The sequence below is a fragment of the Vicugna pacos genome, chromosome 27 (genome assembly GCF_048564905.1).
Source record: "Vicugna pacos chromosome 27, VicPac4, whole genome shotgun sequence".
Taxonomy (NCBI): domain Eukaryota; kingdom Metazoa; phylum Chordata; class Mammalia; order Artiodactyla; family Camelidae; genus Vicugna; species Vicugna pacos.
The window spans coordinates 23,349,492-23,364,595 of record NC_133013.1 but is presented as its reverse complement, the minus strand read 5'-3'; the positions used below and the strand labels follow the sequence as shown (position 1 = coordinate 23,364,595).

Sequence of the window (15,104 nt, the reverse complement as noted above, 5' to 3'; positions counted from 1 at the left end):
AATTAAGCATTAAGAATTATAAGTGAGAGGGAGAATTTCTTAGGTCAAAAGAAGAGGGCTCAGTTGAGATAAAAGGGCAGAAATAAGAATGAGTTTGACAAGTTTGGGTGACAGAGTAGTTCAGTCTGGCCAGAGTAAAGGAGGAAAGGGATTTAGGCTAAATCGTAGAATGCCTTCAGTGCCAGAATTTTTTTTCTGTAGGAAATGAGAAAAGGGGATTAAAGTGATATTTCAGGATGATGAAGCCTCATCTCCTATCCCACATGTTCCTCCTACAGTGTGGCATGGATGCTCCCATTTAGAGATTCTGTGTCCCCTTGCCCTAAATCTGGGTGGGCCTGTGACTGCAATGGAAGTAACATCATATGACTTCCAAAGACAGGTCATAAATGATGGTATATATCTGTCTTGTTCTCTTGGGATGATGGTTCTTGGAATCTGGGACCCTATGGTGAGGGAGCAGAGACCAAGTAGAGAGATGTTGCACCATCAGCCCAGATGAGGTTCCAGCATGACCTGCCAGATTTGTGAGTGAGGATGCCTCCAGATGATTCTAGTCCCCAGTCACTCAGTTTCCCCCAACCATCATATCTCCCCCAGCATTCATGTCTTCCCAGCTGAGGCCCCAAGCATTGTGGAGCAGAGACAAGGTATCCCAAGGCCTGTCTGAATTCATGGCATGCAGAATCCATAAGATAAAAAAATGAGCTTTTAAGCCACTGGGTTTTTGGTTAAATTGTCACACAGCAATATATTGTAACTAGAATTTTTATCTGTCCCTAATGTGATGGATGTAGGCTGGAGAGATTAAGGATAAGAGGACCAGAAAGTAAAGTTCTGTTGCAGTCTAGACAGGATTAAAAACTGGACAGAAAAAGATACACACAAGAATAGTCTTTGCCGGACATGTGGAATTGATTTCAAATCTAGAACTGGGTTTTCTCCTCTCTGGTTGAAGGAACCAAAGGCTGGCCCTTGTAGACGTGTGTCCATTTTAACAGTTCATCGGACGGATGTTTATTAAAGGTGTGCTAGAGGCCCGGCAAACAGCTAGGTTCTGAAAATAATATGAAATAAACTATTCAATTTATGCCACCGAAGAGTTTACAGGCTACATGGAACTGATTTATTGGAGATAAGCTAGGGCAAACACCCAGTAGTGAAATATCAATAGCAAGACAGCATGTATTTAAATATTGAAATAGTGGTCAATATACTGCAATAGGAATTCCGTGAAAGCGAATCCGAGTTAGCAGGAGGAACAAGCAAGCGGGAAATCTGTAGTTCATGGTGTAAGAAAAGGAACACTGGTTTGGGAGTGAAGTATAAGTTTCAGCTTATTTTTCTGGTCCCCAATTTCCTGAATGATCAAGCCAGATAAAAATCACAATCTCTTAAATTTGAGAAACGTTAAGTGCTTTCCGGTGATGACCTCATGTGAGCCTCCTGACACAGGTGTGTGTGTGAGCCCACGGCAGGCCTGGGAGAAGAGGGAGGAGAAGGAAGCAGTGTGGGGCCCTGGCTCTCTTGGAGCAAATTCCTTCAATTTTTTAAGCAAGTAAGAATGACCAGGGTTCTAGACCTGAGTCATCTGCCCTGAATGGATAGTTAAAACAAGACTAAGTAAACAGCTGTTTACTAAAATCATACCAAGGGAGACATGAACAGAAGTCAGTGAAGGAAATACAGTGGTGTGATGACAGTCAAGTATATGCGAGCTACAGTTCACCAGTATCACATATTCACATGAAAAAAATAATATAAATGGTAGAGAATTTACAAATATCTTTGAGACTTTCTTGGTATCACTGTGAAAACTATTTAGGTACCTCAGGAGTCAGTGGCCTTGCCTTGTCTTACTTGCATCCTTGTGTTCCAGTATGTTCTGGCATGTCTCTCTGGAGTTCCAGTTTCAATTGCCCTCTGAAAATGACTTAAAACCTTTTCTTATGAATACCATCTGGGTTTCCCCCTAAGGCATCTTAGTGTGTGTCTTATCTTCTCCAGCCTTTCTTCTAGCATACATTCATTCTGCAAGTATTTTTAAAGACGGTGGGAAATGCACTACACCAGGCGTAAGAAGGGATAAGGGAGAGACAAAAAAAAAAAAAGTTTTACATAGTTTCTACCCTCAGATAGCTCCTAGACTAGCAGATTGCACGGCCATAATCCATTTTACCAAGCGAGGTGCCATAAAGAAGACGGGATGCAATGGGATTGCAGGAACAAAGAGATGGGAGAAGGTGTCATAGAACTGGTGATATGTTAACCAGGGTTGTATGTTACATCCAATTATTTAAAGTATGTGAATATATCTATATGTATGTATGCCTTTCAAGTTTAAAAAAAAAATCATTGATCTTGGGGCTAGAATAGACCTTGAGAGACCGTCTGATTCAAAACATCACTGCATGTTTCAGACCAAGATGAGTGGGACCCATGGAAAGACAGGCTTGCTCCCGGAGAACTTTCTTAGGTTTAACCAATGGTCGTGAAATTGCTAGAAGGCCTTAGTGGTTTCATGTGCATTGATCTGCTCCATCAATTCATGTTTAACTGTGCAGGTTTTTTTTTTTTTACAGAATTAGACTTGGTCCTGTAGGTTTTTAATTACCCACATTAATGTGAATTTTTATCTGGTCACATGGAGATCCCAGGTTCGTAGGACTTGGCAGTTTCAAACCAGATTTCTTCTACAGCTTTCTGGCCCATGTCAAACATCTGCTGTAAATGCCTCCACCCGGTTTTTGCAGTAATCATGAGATATTCTTCGTTCTCTGGGTATAAGTGGCAAGAGTATGCAGCCAGGACAAGTGACTGACAAAAACGACTGCAGACAAGTAGAAACAAAGCACCCTTCTCCGCAGGTGTCAGTGGGATTACACTTTCAAAGCCTGCGAGGACATGACCTCCTACTTGTATAGGAGTCTTGCTTTCAATCATCATGTACATGATGGTGATTGCCACTTCAAACACATAGTAGCCATAGCTCATGTCATCAAAATCTAAAATCCCAGACACTTGGTATACAGCATCTCCACAGGCTGACTTGCTGGACTCTATTAAAATGTTGTGGTCGTTAAGATCTCCATGATTGATACCTGAAAGGACAAAAATCAAGCCAAGTAAAGACAGGTGTTTAATACCCCAGTTCATTCTCTCTCCGTTCCTTTTTCTCAGGTATGGACATGCAAATGATTTGATGGGATAATGGAGATAAAGAGCTAAGCCCTCTTTTTCTTGAAATAAAATAATTTCCTCTGAAAAGGATAAAGGCAGTTCATTTTGATGGTTATTTTTGCTTTTGCTTTTCATCAGTAGAAGGTCAGAAGATGGAGACTGTTGTCAATGCAAACACCTGACTTTGGCTATGAGACTAGTAAGGGAAAAGAACTGTATATATAACTGTCTGTTTATATATACAATGTATATATTCATGTTATAATAAGAAGCAAAGAGTGGGGAGGGAAACATCTTAGTGGCAGAGTGCATGCTTAGCATTTACGAGGTCCTAGGTTCTATCCCTGGTACCTCCATTAAGAAGCAAAGAGCCCCAATAAATACAAAACAGAAACAGACTCACAGATATAGAATACAAACTTGTGGTTGCCAAGAGGGCGGAGGGTGGGAAGGGACAGACTGGGATCTCAAAACTTGTAGATAATGACAGACATATGCAGAATAGATAAACAAGATTATACTGTATACACAGTGAAATATATACAAGATCTTGTGGTAGCTCACAGAGAAAAAAATGTGACAATGAATATATGTATGTTCATGTATAACTGAAAAATTGTGCTCTACACTGGAATTTGACACAACATTGTAAAATGACTATAACTCAATAAAAAAATGTTAAAAAAAAAAAAAAGAAGAAGCAAAGAGCCCCAGTGGGGTGGGGACTAGCTCAGTGGTAGAGTAGTGGGGCCCTCATGATGGGATTAGTGTCTGCAGAAGAAGAGACACCAGAGGGCTTGCTGGCTCTCTCTCCTTCCTGTGAGGACACAGAGAGAAGCCAGGAAGAGAGTCCTTACCAGAACCTGACCATGCCTGCACCCTGATCCCAGACGTCTAGTCTCCAGAACTATGAGAAATACGTTTCTGTTCTTTACGCCACCCAGTCCTCGGTATTTTTTCATGGCAGCCCAAGCTGACTGACACAGAAAGCACAGGGCAAAGAGGACACACACTGTCTATCCTAGGCTTTGCTAGAAATGCCCCTCAGTTCCTCGCCCTTTGACCAGTGTTTCATGCTGGGTCAAAAGGCTCATTACGCCCTAAAGAAACTGCTGTCCATGTACATAAGGAGATATGCCCTAGTGTGCTCTCTGCAGCATCATTTTTGTAGGAAAAACAAAGAAAGGGAACCAAACTAAAATTCCATTAACAAGAGAATAGGCAAAAAAAATTTACAGTACATTCAAATAAATTACAGAGTATATATACTATGGAATATTATTCGGCAGTTGAAACTAGTGAACGAAGTGAACTAGAACTCCATACATTAAATGGTTCAATCTGAAGAATAGAATGTTTGCAGAATGGTAACATACAGCATGATACCACTTATCTAAAGTTTGAAAATATGCAAAATGCTGCTATAGGTCATTTATATACACATACATATGTAGTGATATTAAAACATGTATGCAAATTTAGTAGGGAGGGGAGAGGTGGGATCATGTAAAGTTTAGAGGGAGCTTCAAATGTAGTGATTCTAAGGAAAGTGAAAGTATTTTTTTTAAAAAGCAACGGGAGCAAATAAGGCAAAGTTTTAAGGTTTGATAAAACTAAGCTGTACCTCCATACGTCTCTGATGGTTTGAAGTTTGACAACTTAAAAATCAAGAAAAAAACTTATTTGGTCGGGGGGCTACTCACATTCTCGAAAATGACTTAATTTGGTCATCACTTCATCCTTGAACAGCTGAATGACCTGTTCGACGATCTCCCGCTTCCGATTCTGGCCCAAAGCATACAGGTATTTCTCCAGAAGAGGAACGTTTTTCAGATTCCAGATGAAGTTCTCCCGATGAAGACTACTTAACTGTGGGTGATGGAAATTCTAAATCAAAAGCAAAGGCGGGGGTGGGTATAGCTCAGCGGTAGAGCTCCTGCCTAGCATGCATGAGGCCCTGGGTTCAATCCCCATTACCACTGTTAAATAAATAAGTAAACAAACAAACATGATAATCTACTCCCTTTCCCCAGCCAAAAAAAGCAAAGAAACTCTTAGACTCTAGACCGTTGGCGTGACCTCTGCTGAGAGATCTGCTGGGTGCTAGTACAGGCTGGGTGTGCCTTAGGGAGGGAGCTGGTGTTCGCTCATGGTTACTGACTTGCTTCATTTTCATTAATCCACAGAGTGGTAATGACATCATAGTTCCACCGATCTCATAGTTTTGAGAGCGCATTTCCATCTTGCTCAGTCCTCACAACTGGGTGAAGATCGGTATTGCTAACCACAGCCTACCAAAGGGATTGGAGGCAGCTCTAAAGAACTCTGCCCCGGGCCCCCTGTTTCCTCTCTGACGTCATCTTTTACTTTTATGACTTTCTTCCAACCACACCGACACTGGCCTCCCTGCTGTTCAAGGAACCCATCCCTTTGGCATTTGCTGGTTCCTCCTGGTGAATCCAGGAATCCACGTGGCTGGTGCCCTCATTTCCAGCAGGTCTTTACTCAAAAGTCACCTTTTCAGGATGGGGAGGACTCTGAGCCGTCCACCTAAAATTTCAGCACTCTCTCCAATACTTCGTACCCTTCCTCCCTGCTTCTGTTTCCTTCTGAAGCACTCAGCACGGATCGCTGTCTGACCTTCGCCGGGATTCGCCTGCCCACCCAGCTGTCTATCCTCACTAGAACGTCAGCCCCACGAGGGGCAGGAGCTTGCATCTGGTCTGTTTTGCTCCCGACTGTATCCCCACATCTACAACACTGTCTGGCACAGAGAAGGCACTGCTGGAGCAGTATTTGCTGAATAAATAAATGTTCTTAGCATAGAAAATTCCAGAATTGTAAAGGCCTCTCTAGGCATTGACCACTCTATCTAAAGTTCTGAATGACTTTGACCATCCCTGCACAAATGGGGAAGATTTCAAAGGATGACAAGTTGTAACTATGGGTCTGAGGGACTCAGTCCAGACCTCTTTCGCAAAGTAAGTTCTAGAAGGTGCCTTGGTGCTCACCCAGTGGAGCAGCTGTCAATTTTTTCTGACTCCGACTTGCAATCAGAAACATGTATAAGTGACAACCCCCCCCCCGTATCCAGGCAACACGCACCTAGGGAAAAAGGTTTCAGTAACAGTACTTAGGACCTTCCATGTAATGCACTCTGGTATTTTGCATTTTATTCTGTTTCTTTAAAAATGCTCCTCTAAATTGATTTTAACACTCATTCTCATGACCTGGAGTTTGAAAACACTCCCCTGATGCTCCTGTTCCCATTATCATGTTCTTGCTAAGTGGTCATGTAGCCTCTGTTTGAATACTTCCTGAGGGAGGTGCTTTTTAGCCTTATTGAGCCGGCTTTGTGTTCTTCCTTTTGATGAGCTAAAACCCGCCTCTACCATAGTGTCCATGCCACGGGTTCCAACTGTGACCTCTGGGGCCATAGGGAGCAGGATGAGACCTCTCCCACATGAGTGTCCTCCAGATGTTTGAAGACAGCACTCCTGCCCTGTCAGAGTCTTCTCCTCTGCAGTGTAAACCTTTCTAGCTCCTTCAATTATTCCTCCCACGACATGGTTTTGAATCTCCTGATCATCGGGTGTGTTAAACATCACCGTGGATCACAACACTCTGCAGAGTCAGCATGAAGACACTGTTAGGAGTTGTGACTCGTGGGGAGCAGGACTGAAAAGAATCTAAGAATGAAGATGATGATGGAGTGAAAAAGGTTCATTTTACACCTTTCAGTACTGCTTGAAATTTTTGCCCTGTGCATATATTACTTTTATTTTTAAAGAATGCAAAACATAATGCTCTTGTTGGGTTTCCAACAGAGCAACAGTTTACTCAGGGAAGGCTCTGAGTCAGCTTCTAAAATGGTGGCACTGTGACCCCAGGCATCTTGCTCCTGGATGGAGTAGTGGGAAGAATACTTGGGATGTGGATTTGGAATCAGACAGATCTGGGTTTCAACTGGCTCTATCTCTTAGTATCGTAGATCTTAGTTTCCTTCACAGTAAGATCAGAGTATCAATAGCAATCTCCTAGTCATCCATTGATCAACTGAGGCATGAAATAAACTAAGAAAAGCCACTGTGGCCAGCCAGAATGAAGGAGTGGGAGCAGACAGGCTGCCCCAACAGGTTCCAAAGGGGCACCGGTGAAATGAGTAGAGGCTGATCTGCTTTCCCGTCTGGCAAGAAGCCTCAGTGTCCACAGATCTCAACACTGTCCAGACCCCATCTCTAACACCCGCCCCCTTCCCATCCCTCCAGTCCTTTGTCCCAGGCTATAGAGGCGACCACATGATTGCCACTCAGGGAGAGCCCTGCCTACTTTAGAATGGGGTTAGAATCCATGTCCTGCTCAGCCCTTTCCTCTCCCACAGGCTTAACATTAAATCAATTACCGTATCTGGTTGGCTCTGTCTTCTAAATGTACCTTGAACCCTTTCTTGGTTCAAGCCTTCAATCAGCTTTTACCTGGTTACTGCATTGGCTTCCTGGATGCACTCCCTGCCTCCATTCTGGTTTTCTGCCCATCTGTCCAGCATGTTGGCCCTCAGAGTGCTATAAATCAGAAATTTTTCCCATTTAAAAACCCTCCAAGGCTCCCTACTGTCCAAGCAAATAAGATAAAGTCCAAACTTCTTAGTGTCATATATGGTAACATATTTTACAATCTGACTCCACCGTATGTTTCCAACCTTATCCCCTGTCGCTCTCAGGGAGGTGGATAAATGCAGGGAGGCTACAGTTGTAAACTGAGATAGTCAAGGCAGGAATGGAACGAAGGAGGTGGATCATAGCCATTGGAGAGGTAGACTGGACGGGACTTAGTGCGGGACTGGAAGTGTTTTACTCATGCAAACTGTCACTCATACAAACTGTGCCTACTTTTTAAAGTGTCCATCTGTTCCCTGAAACACACTCCTCTAGGACAGGGGAATCCTAACTTTTCCCCCAGTGCCTGGCATAGAAAAAGTGGCCAGTGAACATTTGTTCAGTAAATGAAGATGCTTTATGGGTAAGTCTGGAAGAATACTTGTCAAACATGATATCATTTCTATAGGACAAAAACATCCTTAACACAAGTCATCTCAATCCATTTGTAACACAGCTATTGCTTCAGAGAGAGCTCTTGCTGATTACACCTTATCTGGATGAAAAGGTCAGGTTTTAATCTGCGAATGCAGATTCACAGATTTCAGTGAGCAGCATAAAGAATATCATGAATTTCTAAAAATGTAGGTAATCTTGCCAACACACCAGTAAAGTAAAGACCTGGGCAGAAAGAAGCCTACTATCATAAAATTCATGTATCTAGGACTCTGGTGATTTCATAACACACGTTAACAGCCACCATACATAAAAAGAGAGCCTGAGTTCATTTTTAAAATAAAATATATCAAAATCAAACAAATAAAAAATTCTTATAAACAAAATAAAACCCCAAATCTTACCTCCAGTGTCTTATCCAACTTGGCGGCTAGCCTTCCAATTTCATATAACAGCTGGGAGCTGATGGGAATCTCAGCTATGGGTCTTCCTGGGAGGTAAGTCAGCAGCCTCACCAAGTAGCTTTTGATTTCGGAGCCACTGTCTAGATGGATGAAAGAATATCTCCTGTCAAATATCCTCTTTAAAAAAAAATGATTAGAGGCTGTTCTGCCTTTGCAATTATTATTGCAAAGAATAATAGAAATGACAGAGCAAGAGAAGAAAATATGCTGATCTAAGACAAGTTGGCAGGATTCCATGAGGCAGGGCCAAGCGGATCGAGCAAGCAGGTGGAACAGACAGAACTCAGAACATTGGAACTGGCCGTTTACATACTAACAAAACTGAAGCCCTCAATTCTGCAGGCCTTAGCGCTGAACATAAATTACCTACTCTGGTGAGTGAATGCCTAAAATACATTTTTTTTCATAAGTTGATAATTGAGGAAACTGTGATAAAGAAATGACTGTTTCAGAATCATAGGCTTCTTTTGGGACAAACTGCTGCTTGAAGGTACATCTTAGCATCTAGAAGCGAAAGGGACCAAGTTTCACAGATGAGGGCTCAGAGCCTTAAGAATTTGTGTGCCCAAAGTCACACATAATGGTAATTACAGAGCTGGGATCTAAAATTCCTGATTCTATGTTCTTTCTACTATATCATAGCACCAAAATATACAGCTGATCATATGAATAAAAAAAATTTTTTTTTTTTTGCTTAAAAAAAAGTTCCCCTAATTTCCACATATCCCCTTAGTTACTCATCCATCAGGTCCTTTCTAGGCAGAAGAGTTACACCAGATCCTGGCTCTAATCACTTCTGAATCAGAGGGCCAGTCTCTACTTTGGTGATGCTGTGGCTTCACCCAATTGCTGAAGTAACAACCATGTCTACGCCTGGAACAACGTACCTGTTCTTAATATTTGTACTTGTGGCCAAAATGCAGTAATGTACATGGACGAGCGATGACTGGTGGTGATCTCTTACCTACGGATGTGAGAGAGGTTATGTGGTCTCCTTTAGTACGATACACAGAGGCTGTCGGAAATCCGGCCGCTCGCAGGAACATCATGATGTGACTCTGCACTTCAATCAGGTCTGGAGTTTTGCTAGACTCGGTGTTGTTTATTTTGAGGACACATTCACTTGGGCCATCTGTAGTGTCTTTGGTTCTTGAAATGTATACATGAAAGTTTTGGTCATCATAGCTAGGAAGTGGCTGGATCTTGGAAACTTTTAACCCAAATACCGATTCCACTATTGCAGAGGCTTGGACCTCACTGAAAGTGGGTTTGGTAAGAGCCTGTGATTGCTGACCATCTCCACTTGACATTATTTCTAGGGGAAAAACAGACAAACAAACAAATAAACTAGAAAGGGGACATATAATGAATATATTTATTTAAATGATTTTCTTTAGGACAGGCCAGTAATGTTCCCCAATATTGATTCTGTATTTGACTGAATTTTCACTTACAAAGTTAAAAAAATCAAATGAGTAAAGGAGATAAAAAAAAGTAGTGAATAGAAATCCTTGTACCATAAATGACGTCTAAGCTCATCTCACAAGCTAAAGGTATGTTTCCAGGGACAGAATTCAGACCAGGAAAGCACCTTGGTATCACCTAGTCCAATTTCTCCTCCCCTCCCGCAACATCAACTTTATTTACAGGGGGAACTTAGGTCCCAAGAGGTTAACTGTCCTGCCGAAAGTTATACATCAAGTTATAGTAAGATCTCAGGGCTCTAGATTCCTAATCCATGATTAAGTCCTTTTGACTACATTATCATCAATTTTGGTTTAAAATATAAGTTCAAATACAGTGATCTCACTTTTCTATTCACAAGTCGTGTTAAATTGTGAAGACCATCATCTAGTTTATGCTTCAAAGTGTTGGCTGATGTGCAAAGGGTCAAGTGAAGCTCCGTGGGGGACATGAAATGTACCTAGAGGGCTCTGAAAAGTTAACTCATAGTCACAGATATCCTAAACAATAAAAAACTTAAAAGGTGTTCAAAACAAGCTATAAGGCAGGAAGTAATAAACCGATAGAATGCGAAGAAAACACTGAATTAAGGATAAACCTGAAATGCCTGAATTATCACTGAAGTGACCGGGTTTACCTTAAATTGTAAAGAATAAATTTTCTACTGCTAAGCAGAATAGGGGCTTGAAATAAAAATTAAAGTAGTTTACAAAAGTAAAGGTACACCTGAATTTATGACCTATGAAATTAATATTTACCAGATCTATGATAGAAATTCAGAGGAGAGAGAAATCACTACAGCCTAAGGAAAGATATTCTTGAGAAGATGGATTTGAATTGAGCTATTAAATATGATTTGGATAAATAGGATGGGGGAGACTGTTTTCTTCCGCTTGATAATGCCACCCTCTGCTACACATACTGGGCATATTTCCCAAGTGTTTGTGTGTGTGTGTGTGTGTGTGTGTGTGTGTGTGTATACACATGGCAATGTAGGGCTTCTAAATACCGTTCAGGAACCAAATATTTAAGATCCTTGCAATCTCACTTCCCTCTTTTCCCAAAATAGTTTTATTCCAATCCTTCCTTATAATTGTAAATAATTAATAACATCTTGGGGATGGGTTGCATTTTAGGGTATAATTTTGATTGCAGTTCAAGGGATGCAGAGTTATATAAAAAGAGTCTCATGAACAGTTAGCATTTGTTGTTAGAAATCAGGACAGCTGTTGCTTCTGGCAAGAAGGTGGCATGAGGAAACTTTCCCGGAGGAAAATGTGCCATATCTTGACTAGGCTTTGGTTACACAGGTATATATATTTGTCAAAACTTAGCTTAAAACTCAAGTAAGTGTAAATGCCATATGATATCACTTATATGTGGAATCTAAAAAAAATAATAAGGACACAAATGAACTACTTATTATTTATAACTTGATTTCTTGAATATGTGTAAGCACATCTGACTGTCCTTTATGATTGGATTATTGCATTCTGTTGATTCTTATTTTGTGGCTGGCTTTATTCCTTTGATAACTATGTAAGTTTAAAAAGCTAAAGCTCTAATCTGTTCTTAGAAATAATGATCCGTACACATACATAAACTCAAACAATGTGCAGTATATTGTATATATGTATTTACATGCAATATAATGTGTATGTACAGTCAAACTGTAATAATTCTACCTAATAAAACTGAAAAAGAAAAAATTCACTTGTATTATAAAAAAAACTCAACTAAGTGTAAGATCTGTGAATCTCACTGAATATAAATTTCATCTTAAAAAAAAAAAGCCCTTGTGAAGGCTTGGCTAGGACAAGGGGTTGGGGGTGAGGTCTTAGGACTTTCTTAGCGCTCCCCAAATCAGACTGTATGTCCGTTAATGTCTAATCACTTCAGGTCCATGACAGCCAAAGCCCAGTGAGGCGACGGGGATAAAATTCAGGGAGGTACTCTAGGGCTCTCCTATATGACCCCCTCTCTGCCTCAGCCCCAAGAGGACAGGCTGGTGACTCAAGTGACAATAAGAATGTAAACTTCACATGCCAGGCCCCTCTCTCTCCCCGCCTTCCCTGACCCCCCCTCCCTACATGCTTTTTCCTGCCTCTGAACTTGCACAGCCCCTCGTGCCACTGGTTCCCATCACCTGTTTTAGTTACTGCATTTCTGCCAGTCACTTCTCATGTTTCCTTTCTGACCAGAGCATTTGCTTTCAGAAGCAAATTAAATTACTGAGATTTCGTACACTAATGATATTGTGACAAAGCCTAAATGTGGCTTCAAAACAACCTTTGCACCTGAAACTTCTGGGAAGCAATATATCCTGTCACATTGTATTTGGGCTTAAGGCTTTACAGGGGATTTTAACGTTCCTTCTGGAGATTTACAAACAGGTGTAAGGCGTATATTCAGAGTGTAATATGAACTAAAGCTTTAAATTCAAGATGAAATCCTGGAGTAATTTTTCAACTCCTAAAGCATTAAGGATATCAGAATAGTTCTGAATTTGATATCAATGATAAATCCTTTAAGTTGGAAGGAATCTTAGAGGCAATTAGTGACGGCCAATCTGTCTTCTAGTCTAGAAGAATGTTTCTATAACATCCTTGAGTTTGTGAAGCCTCTGCTTGAAAGGTATGGTTTTCTAAAGCAATGTAAAGCAATATTGGCAGCTCCAGCCATCAAAAGACAGCCTGGTGCAATAAAAAGTAGTGAAGGTTAAGTGTATTTTGCCACAGTGTTAAAAGTGGAGGGAAAAACAGTTGCTATGCTGGGAGAAATAAAACATATTGCAGTCCCAGCTCTGCTAGTTGGCTCTGAAACTTTGGACTATTCACATCTCCTTTAAAAGAGAGTTGGACTAGATCATCCCTCAAAATCCCCTTCTACAGCTAACAGTCTGTGTTTCTAATGCTGTTTCTTTTTGAGCTTAAACTTGCCTTTTTTTTCCCCCTTGTATACAAGGATTCCAACTTATGGAACTAAAGGCACAGATCAAGTCAGCTCCTGTAAGTAAGTAAATGCAGAGAAAGAAATCTGTCATCAAAAATGTCTGTCTTAACCAAATGTCTTTTGTCTGGGTGAGGGGAGCACTGAAGGAAACTCAAATCCTATAGGTAGTTGATCTCTATTTCCTGCCAACAGTGTTTTACTTGGCTCCTGAGAAAGCCCTCAGGAAGCAAATGTTTTCCAACTCCAGAGCATGTGCTAGAATCTAGAAACCTTTGTCCTACATCCAGCGGGGCTGGACCTTAAACTCTGCACTTTGTGTAAGGTATACCAGACAAGAAAAAGGAGTCACTTTGATTCTTTCCTCTCCCTCACTCTCAAAGTGTTACAAAGTCTAGTAAATTCTACCTTAGCATGTCTTTCAAATCTACCCTCTTCTCCTGCAGTTCCTTCTGCTACATCCTTCCAAAGTTGGAGAGCAAGGATTATACCTAGTAAATTTCTGTATCCCCCTTACCCAGCCCAGGGTCTTATTAAATATCAGAGGAACTATTGGAAGAAGGGCTATCTTCACTCCACAGGCTCATGGGGCCATTTACCCTCAAAGGGGATCAGGAAATAGAAAGGCAGGGAAGCTAGAATCTGTAGTTTTTCAAAGACAACCACAATGCACTATTGGGTGCTCCAAGTGTTTTTCTGCTGGGTGAGGGGTTAATTAGTGGATAAGCGGCCTGAGGGGTTGCTAACCCAAGAGGCAGCTAAATAAGGTAAGGGGGGGCGCACAAGTCGGGTTCACAGCGTTATCATGTTAGTGAGGCCCCGCGGAGCCTTAGAAAGGGTTCCCAGTAACAACCTGGCTCGGAGTGGCAGGTGCTGTACCTTCCCTCTGCCAAGGTCTCCACACAAGTCGCGTCAGGGTTGGACCATATGGCTTCTCCGGTGCCACGCCCCAATCCTGGGATCTCGGTCCAGCCCTTCTGGGCTACAGGTGCGATCCAAAGAGGAGGGTGACTGGCGCATCACAAACGCAGCGAGTCTGAGGCGGAGCAGCGGCTAAGGGAGCCCGAGGCTCACGACTCCGGGCCCCAGACTCACAGCGCGCCTCCCTGCTCTAGGCCAGTCCCCCAGAGGATTCTAGGGTTCGCCTCTACTTTCCCCGCCTGGCTCACCCGCAACGACCCGAGGTCCTGAGGCGGATCCCGCTCTCCAGCAGCCCGGGACTCTGCGCTGCCGCGGGGAGGTCGCGCCGGACTCCCTGCGCCTGGGTCCGCCTCTCCTCCGAGCCCGCGGGTCCTGACTTCTGATTGGCTCCTCGAGACCCCCCGCCTCCAATCAGCGCAGACTGCTGGACGGCGAGGCTCGCCCAGGCAGAGCCGGCTTTTCCCCGCCCCGCCCTGGGCCTGCCTAGGAGGCTGCGAACAGAAGTTCCTCGCACCGGCTTCTGATGGGTTTTCTGCAGTCCTGCCCCGCCTTCTCTCGGTGGTCACCCCAGTCAGAACGCGGCTACCTCGCTACAAAACTGGACTTCTTGTTTCTGATTGGCTTTTCGAGATTCCGCCCCGCCCCTTGGTGAGTAGCCATTTAGCAGGCTTTCGGCCCTTGAGTGGCACCTCGCAGTTCCTCCCAGTCCACGTCGCCGTGGAGGCTTTGTGGACTCCTTCTCCGAAGACTCTAGGTGTCTGGGTAGACTTCATCTCTGGTTTTTCTTTCCTCAGCGTCCCTTCCCCTCCTGCTGGAAACACGTATCCTGGAGGCTTCGCAAACGTGGCCCAGGGTGGCCTCAAACCCATCCAAGTCTCCAGGAACTGCAAGAGCTCTGCTCGGAGAACCTGGGAGTTGGGCCTGGCTTTCTGCACAGGACCTCGCTCTCCCGGGATACTTAAATGTTAGAACGTGAAGTTGTCTTATTTATCGGATAGGTCTACACGTTCCTTGTACTGATGGGGAAACTGAAGTCTAGAGGGCACAGAGCCTCAACCACACCTGGTCACTCAGC

At 42.9% G+C, this 15,104-nt stretch overlaps 1 protein-coding gene across 2 annotated transcripts; it reads right to left on the bottom strand.

Moving 5' to 3' along the window:
* Nucleotides 1-1,103: 1,103 nt before the first annotated feature.
* Nucleotides 1,104-14,354, bottom strand: HYKK (hydroxylysine kinase). Of its 2 annotated transcripts, XM_015243149.3 has the most exons (6): nt 14,278-14,354; nt 9,660-10,010; nt 8,636-8,775; nt 7,656-7,742; nt 4,884-5,067; nt 1,104-3,101 (listed from the first exon to the last, which is right to left on the bottom strand). In XM_015243149.3, exons 2-6 carry the CDS (start codon nt 10,003-10,005, stop codon nt 2,641-2,643), a joined length of 1,218 nt encoding a protein of 405 aa, XP_015098635.1. In that variant the 5' UTR covers nt 10,006-10,010; nt 14,278-14,354; the 3' UTR covers nt 1,104-2,640. The 2 variants fall into 2 exon arrangements, with proteins under 2 accessions (XP_015098635.1, XP_006208840.1); XM_006208778.4 differs by lacking the exon at nt 7,656-7,742.
* Between the last annotated feature and the right edge of the window lie 750 nt (nt 14,355-15,104).

What these genes read in the sequence shown, in the direction of transcription:
- HYKK (XM_015243149.3), bottom strand. Translation starts at nt 10,005, where the DNA reads ATGTCAAGTGGAGATGGTCAGCAATCACAGGCTCTTACCAAACCCACT. An exon ending in AACCTCTCTCACATCCGTAG is followed by an intron (nt 8,776 to 9,659) that starts GTAAGAGATCAC and finishes TCATCCATCTAG; the next exon opens with ACAGTGGCTCCGAAATCAAA. An exon ending in GAAGCCAATGCAGTAACCAG is followed by an intron (nt 5,068 to 7,655) that starts GTAAAAGCTGAT and finishes CTTTTGATTTAG; the next exon opens with AATTTCCATCACCCACAGTT.